Source organism: Sorex fumeus, unplaced genomic scaffold (genome assembly GCF_029834395.1).
Source record: "Sorex fumeus unplaced genomic scaffold, SorFum_2.1 ptg000043l, whole genome shotgun sequence".
NCBI lineage: Eukaryota > Metazoa > Chordata > Mammalia > Eulipotyphla > Soricidae > Sorex > Sorex fumeus.
This window is the reverse complement of record NW_026606100.1, coordinates 4,027,074-4,044,074: the sequence shown is the minus strand read 5'-3', so window position 1 is coordinate 4,044,074 and position 17,001 is coordinate 4,027,074. Positions and strand designations below refer to the sequence as shown.

At 55.3% G+C, this 17,001-nt stretch overlaps 1 protein-coding gene across 2 annotated transcripts; it reads right to left on the bottom strand.

Moving 5' to 3' along the window:
- Window positions 1-543: 543 nt before the first annotated feature.
- YPEL1 (yippee like 1) lies at window positions 544-16,540 on the bottom strand. Of its 2 annotated transcripts, none has more exons than XM_056120636.1 (5): window positions 16,285-16,540; window positions 4,296-4,608; window positions 2,793-2,836; window positions 2,124-2,232; window positions 544-705 (listed from the first exon to the last, which is right to left on the bottom strand). In XM_056120636.1, the coding sequence occupies exons 2-5, from the start codon at window positions 4,410-4,412 to the stop codon at window positions 616-618; spliced, it is 360 nt and encodes a 119-aa protein (XP_055976611.1). In that variant the 5' UTR covers window positions 4,413-4,608; window positions 16,285-16,540; the 3' UTR covers window positions 544-615. The 2 variants fall into 2 exon arrangements, with proteins under 2 accessions (XP_055976611.1, XP_055976612.1); XM_056120637.1 differs by lacking the exon at window positions 16,285-16,540 and adding an exon at window positions 9,541-9,590.
- Between the last annotated feature and the right edge of the window lie 461 nt (window positions 16,541-17,001).

The window sequence follows — 17,001 nt, the reverse complement described above, 5'->3', positions numbered from 1 at the left end:
GGATGTGATTAGCTCAAATAATCAAGATGGCCCATCAATCACATTTCTCTAGTTTATCTAAAATGCTATCAGTGTCCTCTGTCTTTAAACAGGCTTAAAACCAACCAACCAAAAGAAAAAAAAAACCCAAACCCCAAACACCCTTGGGTTCACATATTTGCTGGCTGCGCCCGAAACAAGCTAAATGAACACGGGCTGTCACAGCTCATCTGCAGGGGGAATCACCAATCTGTAGTCTCTAAAATTCAGGGAAAAGTGAGCTGCAGTCCCTTCACGCTACTTGAGGGGGCAAAACTTGCTCTCCGTAGAGGCCCCTCTTGGTCTCAGGGTGAAAGGACACACCCAAACTCGTCTTGAAGGCACGGACTAAAACTCTTGACGGCGGTAAGTAAGTCGTCAGTTGGTGAATTCTGGCTCGGACATGCGAGAAGTTAGACAAAGGCCATTGAAGACTTTCAGAAACCAGGCTGGAGGGACAACTTACCACGAGACCAGCAGGGAGAGGCCAGCCTGCCAGGGCTGAGTTCAAGAAACAGACTGCCATCCACATGCTCTAGGTTTTCATTACATTTGAAGTCTCTGACAAAATAATATTCAGAAGAGAACAGCTCCGTGTCACTCCCAGCCGTTGTCTTTGATCATATGTGCCAGCTCAATAATGAATTTCCCTTCCTTGTATTTCTGACTGCTCTCAAAGGCATGCTCCTTGAAAAAAGAGAGAGAGATTTCAGAACACAATCTGTTTCCTTGTTCAACTTCGTTACATTCTTGTGAAGAAAGTTAAGTGGGGCCAGAGCGATAGTACAGTGGGTAGGGCGCTTGCCTTGCACGCAGCCAACTCGGGTTCGATTCCCGAAATCCCATATGGTCCCCAGAGCAACTCCGGGAGAAATTCCTGAGTGCAGAGTCAGGAGTTACCCCTGAGCAGCGCTGGGTGTGACCCAAAAAAGAAAAGTGTGTTTGGAGTTAGGCAGAGGGATACAGTTTGGGGTAAGGCGCTTGCTTGCAGGCTGCCAACCCGGGTTCAATCCCCAGCATCCCATACAATCCCCTGATCTTCCTGAGTGCAGAGCCAAGAGTAAGCTCTGAGTACAGCTGGGTGCGGCCCAAAGACAAAATGTGTGCAAATGTTCTGGTTCACAGTCCAGCTATCTTGGACCGTGGGTGGGCTCAGGCCAGTGGGCTGGCCTTGCTGGGCCTGTGTACACGCAGGGGAGCATGGGACAGAAGAGAGCAGCAGAGTGGCCAGATGGGCATCGGACGGGGCTGGGAGTGCTGGCATGAGCAGTCTCTCAATAATGGAGCCTGGCAGAGGACGTGCCAGAGCTGTGCCCTGCTGGGGTGCGGGTGGGAGACGCAGGACACAAGGAACCCACAGAGGTGACAGAGGAGCAAGTCGGCACCACGTGGTTCAAGGACCCAGAGGAAAGGGTGGCACAGGGCAGGGGCACCTTTGTCTTTGGACCCACACTGGTCCTGAACCCTGAGGTCATACTTGCTCCTCTGTGCAGTGTCATCTATGGCCACCAGTTTGTGTCCCCAGAGAGGTGGGAGCAGTCCCCCCACCCTCACCTCAGAGAACTCCCACAGTCATTGGGTATGTGTGGGTTTTTTTTGGGGGGGGGGCTTTTTGGGTCACACCTGGTGATGCTCAGGAGTTACTCCTGGCTCTGCACACAGGAATCACTCCTGGCGGTGCTCAGGGGACCATATGGGACACTGGGAATCGAACGTGGGTCGGCCGCGTGCAAGGCAAACACCCTACCTGCTGTGCTATCACTCCAGCCCCTGTGAGGGTTTTTATTGAGTTGCTGCCCCGTGCCAGCAATGGAATCAGAGCCCTGGACTCTCCAGGCCAGTGCTCTGCCATGAGCAACAGCCTGGTTTCGTTTTCTGCTGCCCGGTGGGTGCCATGGCTGCTTCCAGTCTGAGACGGTTCAAGAGATTCTACTGTAAAACATGGGCCTTGAGTCACCAGGATCTCTCACACTACCAGGGCGCTCGGGGGTAGGGTGGGGTGGGGTGAGGGGGCATGTCTTGCTACCCTGCAGATCTGTAGCCTGGCGGGTTCTGACCATGCCGCTGCCTGCTCTGGAGGCCAAGGGGATGCGGGGGACACTCACGTATTTCCACCCGAGTGTGGTCTTGCAGTTCTCGCAGTAGATGTCTGCCACCGCGTGCAGGCCGGTCAGGAGGACACGCTCCTCCGCGGGGCCACAGCCCACGTTCACCCTGGGGAGAGGCGGGCTGCTGGGACGAGCACCCCTGCCCCAGGGCCTCCCGCCCCAAGACTGGCCCTCACCGTGGCTCGTTTCTCCAGCCAGGCACTACAGAACACATGGGTATTTTTCTGGCACTCTGCCTCTCCCGTGGCCGCACACTGACCACCTTATATGAGAAGGAAACACTTTTTTTCTCTTACTTTCCCACAAGACTGGCAGGTCAGGGCGAGTTCGGGAGGCGGCTACATCGCACACAGTAATAACCCGCAGCTGCGCCCACGAGGCTGAGCGTGTCAGTGACTCAGGCAAAGGGATCATCCCACACCAGCCTTCCTCAACGGGGTGCGAGGCTTCTGGGGGCCCCCAGCACACAGAATTCAAAGAGGGCCCAGGTGAAAACTGTGTAAAAGGGGTGGGGGGGCCACTGGAAGGGAGCAAGGTCAGAAAGGGGCCACGGTCAGAACAGGGTCGAGAAGCCCCAGAGACTCTCGTTACGGGTTCCAGCTATCACAGTATGCGGAGAAGCAACGGACACAGGTGGCCCCTGAGGCCACGGGCAGTGGTACTCACACAGAGTTGAAGAGGTAGGCTCGTCCCTGGCTTCCCTGAAAGGACTGCAAAAAAGGGGAAAGTCGTCAGAGTCTGGGTGTGGCAGACAAGGGCGGCTTCCCAGCCGCGGACAGACAAGACAGAAGGTGCAGTGACCAGACGGACGGACCCTGCCGCACATGCCCCTGTGCCCCTGTGCAGGACTCACAGGCTCAGACAGTTGCCGGGCACTCAGCTCCTGGCTGGGTGCCCGCCTTGCCAAGGCCCCGAAAGGAGGTGTCCAGGGGCGTCCACTTCTGACCCCAAACATGAAGGGACAAAGGAGCTGCTGAGTCACTGGGGACCAGGGTCTCTTCCCCATTGCAGCCTGCTCTGGAGAGCCTCCCTGCCTGTGCCTGGGGGCCCAGGCAGAGGGGCCACCAGGAATTCAACCTTTAGCACTTGGTTCCACGTGGTACGGGGGCATCACACTTGGGGCCTCGGGCATGCCAGGCTGGGAGTCCAGCCCTTCGAGCCATGGTCACTACAGTTTTCATTTCAGGTGGACGGAAACAAAAGTTTCATTACTACCTAGTCAAACACAAGTAGAACAATATTCTACTGAAGTGAAACAAGAAGCCCCAACCCAAGCTGGGCTCCTGAAAGGCACCAGCTCTGGGCAGGCTTTGGGGGGGGGGGGGCTGGGATTTAAGGAGCCCAGAAAAAGGCAGAAAGGGGAGGGAAAAAGGAGAGGATAGGGGGTGTATGTGGGGGGGCAGGAAACAGGAAACAACCATTACCAATGGGCCATTTTGTTATTTCTATAGAGTGAAACTTATTTGGAAAGATGTGAAGGGAGAGACAGAGGGTAAAACCGTGTTCAAGAGAGAAGCCTCAGAGCTGGAGTAATAGTACAGTGCATGCTGCTGACCCAGGTTTGATTCCCAGCATCCCATATGGTTCCCCGAGCACCACCAGGAGCCAGGAGTAACCCCTGTGCATCGCCAGGTGTAACCCAAAAGCAAACAAAAAAAAGAGAGAGAGAGAGGCCCTGGAGAGCAAAGCCTGTATGGGGCTTTAACAGGTAGCCCCCAGTGACCACAGCAGGTGCTGCTGACGGAGTCTGATGAACAGGGAGTCTTGCCGCTCTGCTCTGAATGTTTCAGCCATGCTAGGAGTATCCGAGACTTCCCTCTTGGACATCTTCTGGAAGCATCATCCCACTTCCTCTCATAGCCCCTTTTTTTCTCACCCATGTGGAACTCCAACACTTCTCAATCCCCTCCTAGAGCTCTTTCCCTGGGCTTTCAGCTGCCTCTTCTCTGCCACTGTTACGAGATGCATCACTTCTGGCTGGATCACTTCACAGCTGACACATTCTGCTCTTAGTGATCTTTGGGAAGCCGGGGCTGCCCAACCTCCTAATCTACCCACTGTGCAAAGCTCACAACCAGATCCCAGGTCTGCCAGCTGAACTCTGCACATCCCAGTGTCTGCATGCCCCGCCGTGTCCCCTCCTTAGCCCCTGCGAGACCCAGCCCTCACCTTGGAGATCAGCTCGTCATGGTTGGCCAGGTGGGCTCTGCAGTGGACACAGCTATATGTGCGGTGGCAGTTTGGCAGATAAGCTTGGAACGTTTTGGATTTGGTCAACTTCACCATCTCGGCGGTGCCCTCCACACTCAGCCCGCGGCTGGCGCTGGGCGCAGGGTAGCTCTGCTGGGCCCTTGAACCAAAACAGCACTGGATGCACGCAAGCACCGTTGTCGTCGGAGGGCGTGCGGCCCTGTGCGCACAGAGGGGACAAGACAGTGGTCTCACCCTCCACACGGCAGGGACAAGACAGCAGCGTCACAACCTGTTGGCAAATGAAGACCAATCAGTGAGCTGCGGTGAGGGGCCACCCATCAATGGTCTGCGGGGAACAGGGCTATGAGCTGGGGGCGCGGGGAGACGGGGGAAGAAAGGCCCTGTGTTAGGCCCTGGCACCACACTTATCTTTAAAAAAAAAAATAGAACGCTAAATACTTTTGATTTCTGGGTCTCACCCAGCAGTGGTTAGGACTTACTCCTGGTTCTGCGCTCAGGGATCAACTCCTGGTGGGGCATTGAGGGACCTTATGTGGTGTGAGGGATTGAACCCGGGTCAGCTCGATGAAAGGTAAGTACCTGCCCACTCTACTACTTATTTGGCTCATCTCGTACTTTATCACTGTTTAGCCTTATTTTGGGGCCACACCTGGCAATGCTCAAGACTTGATCCTGGCTCTGCACTCATGGACAGATCACTTCTGGCAGGCATGGGGGACCAAATTGGGTGCTGGAGATCCAAACTGGTCGACTGCATGCAAGGCAAGTGCCCGACCTGCTGTAGTATCAACTCCGGCCCCATAACTATCCTAAGTATAACTGGAAGCTGCAGGTGAATGACTTCCAGATAAATTAAGTTGAGAAGAACATTTGACCAAATAGATTTTGTACCTTATGCAGTGCCAGGAAACTTTTTAAAAAGCTGCACCAAGGCCCCCGTCTAAATGAGGCCAGCAGGATGTATCTTGTCCCACATGCTGGAGTGTGTGACTCAAAACCCTGGCCCAGTGCGAGTCTATGTGAGGCACCCACTATTAATCTTTTTTTTAGGCGGGGGGTGAGGGGCATCTGACTGTGTCAGGGCTTACTCCTGGCTCTGCACTCAGGGACCATTCCTGGCATGCCTGGGGGACCATACTGGGTACCAGGGATTGAACACGATCGACCTCTTGCAGGGCATCTCCCTATCTGCTGGATGATCACTCTGACCCCTGTATTAATCTTTAAGAAATTGTGTTACAAGCTCAGATATTAACCCTTACAAAAGGGCAGATGACTTTTCAACAACATTTACATGGGGAAAGAACAGCCATCAGCATGTGGTGCCTGGAAAACTAGGTATTCATCTGCAAAGAAATGCAGCAAGCACACAGCTAACACCTGCAAAGACCTATGTGTGAGAACTGAAACCAGAATCTTAGAAAAAAGCATCAAGGGAATTCTTTCTGACACTGGAGTTGGCAATGATTTCTTGGACACAGCACTGATGGGTATTTGGGCAAGAAAAGAGAAATAGAAGAAAATGTGGTGGAGAGGCAGTACAGGAAGAGACAATGACAAAGACATGCCAAAACTTAAAAAAAAAAATACCAACTCACAGAGTTCAAGTCTAAGAACTGCAAGTAGAATAGATTTTAAAAAACAAACCCTTGGTGTCAGAGAGATAATGCGGTAAGGTAGGGTGCCTGCCTGGTGTGCATCTGAACCAGGTTCTATTCCCAGCTCCACCTATGATCCCTAAGCAGTCAGGAGTAAATAACAAGTACCACTGGTTATGAGCCCCCAACAAAAACACAACAAACCCAGAAAAAAAAACACAAGAAGGAGAGGAAAAGTTACCTTTCAACAGAACAAATGTCTCCAAAGAATGAAACTCAAGAGGCAGTAGGGAAAGGGACCTCCAGGTTCTGAATGAAAACTAGAGTTCCACATCCAGTGAGAGCAGAAAATAACACTTTCATGGGACCAGAAAGATAGGAGAGTGGGTAGGGTGCTTGCCTTATCTAGGTTCCATTCCTCACATCTGTATGGTCCTCCAAGACCAGCAGACGTGATCTCTGATTGTAAAGTCAGGAGTAACAATCTCTGAGCATCACTGAATGTACTCACCCTTCCAAAAGACATTTTTAGCCAACCAAAAAGTTTGACCTGAGCAAAACAAACTGTAGCACTGTAGCACTGTCCTCCCGTTGTTCATCGATTTGCTCGAGCAGGCACCAGTAATGTCTCACAATAAACAGTGAGACTTATTGTTACTGTTTTTGGCATATTGAATACGTCAAAGCTTCCCAGGCTTTGCCGCATGAGCAGGATACTCTTGGTAGCTTGCTGGGCTCTCTGAGAGGGGCGGAGGAATCGAACCCAGGTTGGCCGCGTGCAAGGCAAACGCCCTACCCCCTGTGCAAAACAAGCACTGTAGCACTGCACTGTCCTCCCGCAGTTAATCGATTTGCTCAAACGGGCACCAGTAATGCCTCCATTGTGAGACCTGTTGTTACTGTTTTTGGCATATCAAATACATCACGGGTAGCTTACCAGGCTTTGCCGTGCAAAACAAAACAAAAACCCACCTAAGTTTAAGGACATGTTTCATTCAGAAGAAAAACAGCAGCAGACTAAAGTCTCAACTTTAAAGGAGAGAACTGGCGAATAAAGATGACCACGGGCTGAAGCGACAGCACAGTGGGGAGGCACTGGCACAAGGCTCACTGGGGCTTGATCCCCAGCACTCCATATAGTCCCCCGAGCACTTCCAGGAGGGATCCCTGGGCACTGTGATCTCAGTGAGGCCAGAAAAATGAGATATGAAGATTCCAAGGGAGGGCAAAAGAAGATTTGGCAATCACTGAAGTGCCTGCAGGTGGGGGGCCACGAGTCCGATCTTACAGTCCCACGCTCTGCTGTCTGGGACCCTCAGTGCCTCAACAGTGGGTGGTCTCTGGTGCACGGCCAGGAGTGTGCAAGCACCTCAATGAGGGTGCAGACGAGCCCTGGGAAGCCGTGATGTGAGCATGAGTATAGCCCCAGACAGCACCAGCAAATCTGTGTGACACTCCCCCAGTCCCAGGGTTGCTGCAAAGGGATGGACAGATCCCAAGGAAACAGCCTCACGTACCTGCAACGTCCGACGCAGAGCCTCTGAGGATAAACCCACGATGGAAAATACTTTCACAAAGAAGGTACAAAATTGAGGGCCAGGGGCCAGAGCGCTGCCACAGCAGGTAAAGTGCTGTCCCGCATGAGCCTGACCCGGGTACTGCACATGGTCCTCTGAGCTCCGCCAGGGGTGATCCCTGAGCACAGAGCCAGGAGTCAGCCCCGTCACTACCAGAGATGGCCCCAAAACAAAACTCAAGAGGGAAGATGGGAGACAGACACGTGGAGATGGATGCAAGCGGTACTGAGGCAACTGGGTGCCGGAGCCCTCCCTGAGTGGTCTCTTACAGGGACCACCCCCAGGGGTGCTGGTGCCCAGGGCCACCCCCAGTGGTGCTTGGGCTGGTGCTATGGTGCTGACAGTTGGGTGCTAGAATCTGCTGGTGCCCAGGGGACCACGCAATGCTTGGGGTCAAATCAGGTCTTTAAAAGCGACGAGGCAAGTACTGTCCCACCTGAAAAATAAATTGTTGCTTTAGGGGTCACACCTGGCAGTGCTCATAGCTTACTCCTGGCTCTGTGCTCAGGGATCACGCCTGGCAACATGGAGGTTCCAGGGACCAAAGCCTTGCATCCAATGGCTGCATGCAAGGCAAATGATCTATATTCTGGCCCCTGAAAGTAATTTTTTTTTCTGCTTTTTGGGTCACACCCGGCAATGCACAGGGCTTATTCCTGGTTCATGCACTCAGGAATCACTCCTGGCGGTGCTCAGGGGACCATATGGGATGCTGGGAATCGAACCTAGGTCAGCTGCGTGCAAGGCAAACGCCCTACCTGCTGTGCTATTGCTCCAGCCCCCCTGAAAGTAATTTTTAAATAAAATGCTACTCAAGTAAGAATCCAGAAAGGTGTATGTGTGCAGCCATGCCAGGAGCCAGAGCCTTACATTCATGACTGGAATGTAAGGGCTGGGATGGGCTCAGCGGCAGCATATGCCGTGCTCATGTGAAGCCTGGGCTTGACATCCAGCAGCCCCTGGCCACTGAGCATGGCTCAGGTGTATAGCCCACTGGCCTCCAGCATCTCAGCAGCAGTCACCACTGCCTGTCCTCCCCCCCTCCCCCCCACCGAAACTTGTCCTGTCCTGTGTCTGCAGAGGAATGAAACATTTTGCTGACTCTCCTGATGGAGAATCTCCTGGCTGGGTCCAAACTTCAGCTAAGCAAGATGAGCAGGAGAAAAGCAGCCAACTTCACTGAGGTTTACAGTGCCTGGAGGCCCTCCCAGGAGAGTCAGGAGTGAAGGAGAGACCAGCACCAGAAGCTTTTACACTGGGCAGGCAAAGGTACATGTGTGAACAGCTGACTGGACAACAGGGGAGGCGAGGGCAGGGAGATTGTCTAAGGGAATCGAACCTAGGTCAGCTGCGTGCAAGGCAGAGATTGTCTAAGGCTGAGATTGTCAAGGTTTGCTGACACCTTCTGAGGCCCCCAAGTCCCACCCTGTGCGAAGTGTCCCCCTAGGCTGGACATAGTACGGGGAAGGTGCTGGCCTTGTAATGGATGGCCTGGGTTCCATCCTTAGCATCCCATAGGTCCCCTGAGTACACCAGGAGCGACCCCTGAACACTGCCTGGTGTGGTCCAAAACAATGAAAACGGTGTCTTCCTGGGCTAGACAGAGTACGGGGAGCGGGGGGGCAATGGCCTTGCAAGCTGCTGAATCCCGTTCAATTGCCAGGACCACATATGATCCCCCAAGCACCTCCAGGAGTCCAGGAGTGACTTCTGAGCACAGGGTCAGGAGTAGCCACTGAGCACAGCAGGGCATGGCCAAACAACCCCCCCCCCCGCCACACACACACACACACACACACACACACACACACCCCTCCCGGTCGGGGACAGGGAGGCCGCGACCAGGGGAGTGTGAAGGAAGAAGGAAAGGAGAGAGGCAGGACAGAGAGTGACTTTCCTCTCTGCTCCCCAAGCCCCTCCCTGTCACAGTGTCATTCTCGGGGCAACATATCCTACAGGCCTTCATGCCCAAGGCCAGAACAGGTCAGCAAGTTCTTGGAGAGGGAGACGGGGACAGCGACTCACCCGGAGTCTGCTGGTGAGCGAGTGCTGTCCCTCTCCATGGCTGCCACCGCAAGCGTGGGCCTGGCCCAGGACAGCAACAGCTGCAGCGTGAGGAAAGGGAGCCCAGCAAAGGGGGCAGCTCACCGGGAAAGCTCAGACCCGCCCCAGAGGGACCCGGACGCTTGGGCACCTAGAGGAAAGGAGAACGCAAGCCAGGTCCTATTTCATACCTGAAACCAGAGGGAGGAACTCCCACCTCCCGACAGAGAAGGCCACTGCGGAGACACCGGCTCGGGTTCCAGAGGAAGCCTGGTGGCCTGCTCCCCAACCGTGCTCTCCCCCGAACCCGTATCTCACTTGTCTCCGTCTCTCTACTTGCTTGTTCTGCTCCGGAGAAGTCCATGTTCTCTCTTGAACATGTACTTCCTTTCTTCCTCTCCCCTCACATCTAAGTAAGTTTCAATAAAAACTTTAAAATAAATAAATAAAAGGAAGCCTGTTTCCTTCCCCAGTGGAGGGTCTCCGCTGCCAAGTGGTTAAGCAGTTTGACTGCATTCAATATGCCCAGCTACGATCCACACCCCACCCATAGCTATCAAGCCATATGCCAATCCTGAATTTTCCCCTGGCTTGCTTTAGAATTAGGGGTATCACACTGAACCCAAATCACAGTCCAATTTTTGTGTGTGTGTGGGGGGGGGGAGTGCTCAGGGGGCCCTCAATCTCTCTTCTCCAGCTTGCCAGACGTTATCTATTGCCCCAGTCTACCCAACTGCTTACAAGTTCAACCCTGGCATTCTTCCCCTCTTTGACACAAGTTTATTTATTTTGGGGGCTTTTGGATCACACTTGGCTATGCTCAGGGTTACTCCCGGCTCTGCACTCGGGAATTAATTCTGGCAGTGCTTTGGGGATCATATGGGACACGAGATCAAACCCACTGTACTATCTCCCCAGGCCCTGAAGTTTTAGTTAAACTTCGACTGGGGGACTTCGGGACTTAGACACCTGTTGATGCTCAGGGCTCTGCACTCAGGAATCCTTCCTGGCTGGGGCTCAGCGCAACATACCGGTGTGCCAGGGATTGAACCAAGATCAGCCATGGGCAAGCCAAGTGCTCACTCCGGGACCTCCCCTCTTTGAGAAGCTCAACATTCTCCCTGTGGTCACAGAGCCAAGTGTCCCCAAGGACTCCCCCTGACACACACACACACACGCGCGCGCGTGCACACACACACAGCTGTCTCCTTGCCGTGCACATGCTGTTCCTTGGTGCCTAGACCCTTTAATAATGACAGTTTCAAGGAAGGAAGCTGAGCTCTGTGGACCCGGCTCTCACATTTCTGAATTTTTCTCTCTCTTTTTGATTTTTGGGCCATACCCAGCAATGCTCAGGACTTACTCCTGGCTCTGCACTCAGGAATCACTCCTGGCAGTGGTCAGGGCACCACACAGAATGTCAGGGATCGAACCCAGGTTGGCCATGTACGAAGCAGTATCTTACCCACTCTACCATCTCTCTGCCACCCCCTCCCCCAGTGTTTCTCTTATTGGATAATAAATGCCACACTGCGGTTTGACTTTGGAGCAGCAGAGGCTCAGAGACCCCTTCGTGAGGGAAACTCCTGCGGACCAGGGGAGATCACTGCAGGGTCGGCCCAACTCTGAGCCGCAGCTTCTGAATGAGACGCCACTCTGTGTTGTCATCAGAACGGAGAAGGGGGTACCTCTGGGAATGGGGTGCCATGGGCCAGTGGGGCGTGAAGGCAGGAGCACAGGTCGGCAGGTGTGAGGTGCTGGTGGGCTCCCAGTGCTGCAGGACCCCCCAGCACTGCTGGCTGTGGTCCCCCCAGTGATGAACAAGCAAAGTGGCTGCTTGCCCAGGTTTCCTGTTGATTCTGAAGTTCTCGGGGCTGCCCATATCTGCCTGTACTGGACACCCCGTGCCAGGCCATCCTTGACCCAGGTGCCCGCCTCAGCACAATGGGGATATGCCTCCAGACGGATTTGACCACACCTGCCACTGCCGTCCCAGGGACTCCTGCAGACCCTGTGAGGCTGGGGGCATCCTAGCCGAGCTTGCAAGTACACAGAGCCAACGTGACCACAGTGAGCAAAGGTAAGAGCTGGTGTTTCTGGAGCAGATGCCCCCCGCAGGGCGTCATGTTCCCGGGGTGCGGGGTAGCTGCCACCCACAAAGAGATATCGGGATGAGGTAATGCTTCAGAACAAAAACAATATTCTGGATTCCAGAAGTTTCTCCTCTAAAATAAGTATGTGTGATTATTTTAAGAGCATGTGAATCAGGCCCATGTCCATATGGCGCTGTTGCCATACTTCTAAAGACAAACACATTTGAGAAATAAACCCTACACGGGACAGCGCAGCACTTGGGGGTAGCATGGAGGCCGCCCCTGCCTCGTAGCATTATCCCCACAGGTGAAATCCCACCTGGCTCCCGAGCCCCCGGGAAGGGGAGAATCAGCAGCGGAGCAGCGGGCACACAGGCGACCCGGTGAGTGGGGTCGCTCAGGGAAAGCCCCACAGCAGGGGGTGCACTGTGGGCAGGGATGGCGCAAGGCCAGGCCCATCAGCACCGTGCTCAGCAGTCCCCACGGATGCGCGGAAGTGACCGGGACCCGGAGGTCAGAGAAACTCCGTGGAGCAACAAGATACCGACACCCCCCCCCCCCCCAAGGTGGTGCAGCCAGTCCTTGGGGGCTGGAGTCTGTGCCAGAGCCAGGCTGGAGAGATACCACCTGGGTAAGGGCACCTGCCTTGCCACACAACTGACCCAGCTTCACTCCCCAGCACCCCTGGTCTCCTGAGCATCACCAGGAATGATCCCTGAGCACAGAGCTAGGAGTAACCCCTGAACATTGTCGGGTGTGGCTCCAACACCCAACCCTGAGAAAAAACATTCTTAAAGCATTCAAGTCAGAGTTCACAACCAGGGCCACTGTGCCTGCACTGCGGGAACAGATGTGAGCCCATTTCTCAGAGGCAATCTAGGGGCAGACTGAGCCACCTCACAGCCTTGCAGAGGTGAGCAAAATGCTGGTGCCACCTCTGGCAAGTGTCCATTGAGACATGGCAGTTGGTGACAACAGTCAATGCTTGGGGCTCTTGTCCTGGAAGAGGCCAACCCAGGAGATGATCTGTGATGGCCTTCTACGCTGTGATGGCCACACAAGAAGCCTCCTCCTCCAGTCCAACCACGAGGCTGGTCAAGGCACTGGTGAATGTGAGTCCTCGGTTCCACCCTGGGCCCCGACAGCAGACAGGAAGACAGGAAGGGTCTTCCTTCTGTCAGTTTTTCTGTACGTCTGTACTGACCATCCAAACGCACATGTGTACCTAGTAGGTGAACTTGCCAGGCATGGAAAGACCTAGAAGGGCAATGCCTCTGGTAACACCAGCCTCCTTTGCTTGCGCATGTACATGTGCGCGCGCGCACACACATACACATACACACACACACACACACACACACACACACACACACACACACACAAACACACGCGCACTCACTCCCTCTGTGGCTGCAGTTGAAAAGCTGTTCCCCGCCCTGTAGATCTGTGGCCCCTGAGCACTGTGTCCGGTGAGGGGGATCAGCCTGCCACACCCCTCAGCACCCTGTGCTTGCCCACCAGGCCCGGCCTCTCGAGGGACCCCAGGCTCCAGGCTCCTTCCTCGCCTGTGTCCCAGGTGCCACCCAGCCTCCACCTCGCCTCCACTGCCTCCCACAGGCCCATGAATAATGCTCTTTCCTAAGAACCTGCAACCTGCGCTTCTCAGCCCCCGCCCCCAACCCCCAGAATGAAGCTTCCCACAGCCCCTGCCTGGGCCAACCACGTTCCTGGTGAAGCACAGAGGCAGGACAGCCCCCCTCTCTCACGGGGAGGATGGGGATGGGGCCTGCAACACCAGGATGAAAGAAGAGTTTGTGAATCCTAAGGCAGTGTTATTGATCCCATGCTAAGAAAGACAAACACTCCAGGCCCCCTGCAGACACTCAGTGAAAAGGGGCTTGGGGGGTGGTGCACCCATGCCAGTGGTCAGCAGGGTGTGCACCCTGGGTAGGGCCCCACAGGGAGCAAGGCTCTGCTCAGCCCACACCTTCTCTTGTTCAAAGGCGAACTGGCCATCCACAGGGTCCTGAGAGATTCTGTCCCCATTCAAAGGCTGACCTTAGCGATCCCTCAACCCCATCACAAGCACTGAGACTCTGGCTCCTGGCCCTGAAGGTACCATAACGGGGGGTGGGTCCCCTCTGGGTGTGGATGACAGTGTGGACCCAAGGTTTCTTTCCACTCTCAGCAGTGCCCTAGTGCATCTTTGCCCAGTCCTCCACGTTGCCCTCCCCAGACCCCTCAACCCTCCACAGCTTTGTGTTCACAGATTTCCCCAATCCCATATCCATCCCCACTTCTTAAAGGTTTCATGGATCATATTTAAGTTTCTAAAAATTTTCCAAATGAATCTCAGATTTTAAAAAATCGATCTAAAGAAAAATTCTATTACTTCTTCCTGTTTGAAATATTTTCTACTTTATCTGTCTTCCAGGGACAAAAACACATAAAGGGCCAAGGAGAACCACCCTGGCATGCAAAAAGCCTGGTACCACACGGTGCTCCCCTGCTTCCCCTGGGTGGTCCCAAGCACCACTGGGCTCAAGCAGCATCTCCAGACCAGCACCACAATGTGGGGATTGCCCAGGGCTCTCTGGGCATTGGACTTACTCATGGCTCTGTGCCCAGCAATCACTCCAGCCAGGACTGCTGGGGATGTGGCCCAATAAAAATATAGAAATGTTGGGCCAGGAAATGGAACAATCTGCTCTCAACATACAGAGGTTTACAGGGGAGGGGAGACAGCGCAGGGCTGAAGACACTTGCCTTGCCTACAGCTGACCCAAGTTTCATCCCTGGCATCACCCTGAGGACCACCCAGAGTGAATCTTGAAAGCAGATCTGGGTATGCGCCCCTCACCCCCCACCCACCCTACACACACAAAAGATTCAGTGCCTGGAATTTAGTTACAAGAACTGTACCTAGGTCAGCATCACAGTGGGAAAGGTGCTGTGGCAATCCAGGACAGGAACTGTAGGGGTCACAGAGGTGTTATCTACAGGTGTCTTCACAGTTCCCATGTCAATTTCATTTCAAAGTGATGCCTTCATTTACAGAGAAGAAAGGCTCAAGATGCTCAATCAAGCTCAAGATCACTCCATCTTTTTTTTTTTTTTTGATGTGTGCATCACCAGACCCTATGCTACAAGCCTGAGTATGACCACCTTCCTCTTGCCCCTTCAGAAGGGCCTGGACCTCTCACATGTCTTCCCTAGATTGTTGCCATCACTGAAGTGGTCTCTCTCAGTGCACCCTTTGCCTTCTTAACTCTACTCTTCACAGACTCACTTTCACAGGTCCATCAACGCTGTGAGACACTAGGGGAAGGAGTATGGGGCCTGGATAGAAGGTCCTGAGCATTGGCACTCTTTTTGTTTCCACACCCAGCAGTGTGAAGGACTTACTCTTGGCTCTGTGCTCAGCAATCACTCCAGGCAGGGTAAGGGGGACCATATAGGAAGCTGGGAAGCTTCAAACCTGGGTCAGCCACGTCCAAGGCAAGTGCCTTACTCACTGTACTGTCATTCTGATCCCAAGCACTGGCATTCTTCAGACAAGGCGCTAACGTCCCCCAGGAGTCCACATTGCTCGGCACTGCTAGGAGGAACCAGTGTGGGACTCAAGGCTCAACTACACTAGGGTTGAGCCCTGGGACCAAGCCCCTAGACCAGGGATGGACTTCCACAAACAGGTGTTGTGGCCACCAGATGGGGCAGAGGCTGGGGGAAGCCCACGTGACAGGGGTGGGGAGGGGGAGAAGCTCAGGTGGAGCAACTTAAAAGGTGAGGGGCGGTGGGCATTTAGGAGGGTGGGAGGGAAAGAGGACATTCTTGGCAGAGGAAATGGCAGGGCAGGGAGGGAACATCTGCAGAAGAAATAAGCAAATGCAAGGTCACATTTTAAAGAGAGAGAAAGAAGGAAAAACAAGGAGCTGCGTCCCTGCAGATTCACTATCTGACATGAACCCCAGCCCCTAATTGGGACATCGAACACATTAATCAGAGGCGGGCCTGGAGGTGCGGCCCTACTTCGCAGATTTAGGAAGCTAACGGCTTTGATGGCTTTTGGGTTTTGTTTTGGGCTGGCTCTGCTCAAATAACGACTAAGTGCCACAAGTGGTAAACTAATAAGAACAATTCCTTTTAGGCCAACCCTTTATGCGGGCGAGCCGAAACCTTTCTCCCTTCTAGCACATACCTAGGAGACGTCCCCGGTTTAAATTGCCCTTCCTAATCGCGACCCTCCCCCATTCATTTTCCCTCCTTTTTTTCTTAAAAAAAAAAAAAAGAGGGAAAGCATCGTCCGACGTCCAGTTCCTGCTCGGTGAAATGTTTCATGGCCAGGACGGGGAGCGGGGAAGGAGAAAAAGGGGCACAGGACCGGGGGAGGGGTGAAGTGGGGTGGGCGAGGAAACCAAAAGGACCCGACTTCGAGGTTTGCTCTAGAAAACGCGCCGAGCCAAAGAGCAACTGATCAAAGAACCAAATCGGAAGAAAAACACCCGCAGGTCCGGCCCCCTCGAGCCCCGCCCGCTGGCCCCGACGCCCAACAGGTGCGGCCCGGGCACTGCCCGCAGCCGCGGCTCCTGGGGTCGACCCCAGGGAGCCACCCGCGCCACAGGTCGAGGCCCACCTGTACTCACGGCCGCTCGGCGGTCCGCGCCCCGGCCCGCAGCGCCCATCCGGCCCTGGGCTCGGTCGGCGCGGGCTCGGCTCTCAGGCGCCCCCCGCACGGCCCGGGACGCGCTGCGGCCGTTGGCGCCTCGGCAGGGCACGCGGCATCCCCCCGCCGCCGCCCCGCGGGCCGCCTGCCCTTTGTTTTGGAGCCGGGGCTCGGCCGCGCCGCCGTTAACGGCCTCGGCTCGCCGCGCGGGCCAATCACCGCGCCGCCCCGCCCGCTCCCCGCCCCCGCCCCGCCCCGCGCGCCGCCGCCCCGCGAGTCCGCGCCCCGAGGCCCCGCCGCCGGCTCCCCGGCGGGCGGGCTGGCGGGCGGGGCCGCACGTGCCGCGGGGCGCGCCGCGCTCCCATTGGCCAGCGCGAGAGCGCGGCCCGGGACTCAGCCTGTCAGGGCCCGGGGCTCAGAGGGCGGGGCGGAGCCCGGGGCGGGGCTCCGGCTGGGCTCCGTGGGAAGGGCCCGCGCAGGCGCACGCTGGCGCCGCCTGGGGCGTCGGGAGGGGCAGGCCGGAGCACTCAGAGGCCCGTGGGCTCCCGCGCCCCTCGGGCAGGGCCGTCAGCTCTCTCGGACCGCGTGCCGGGGGTGCTGAGGATCCGGGTGTCCTTAACCCGACCCCTCTGGGCTGAATCCGCAGAGTGGCTGATGTTCCACGCGCGTTTCCTTTGACCACGTCGC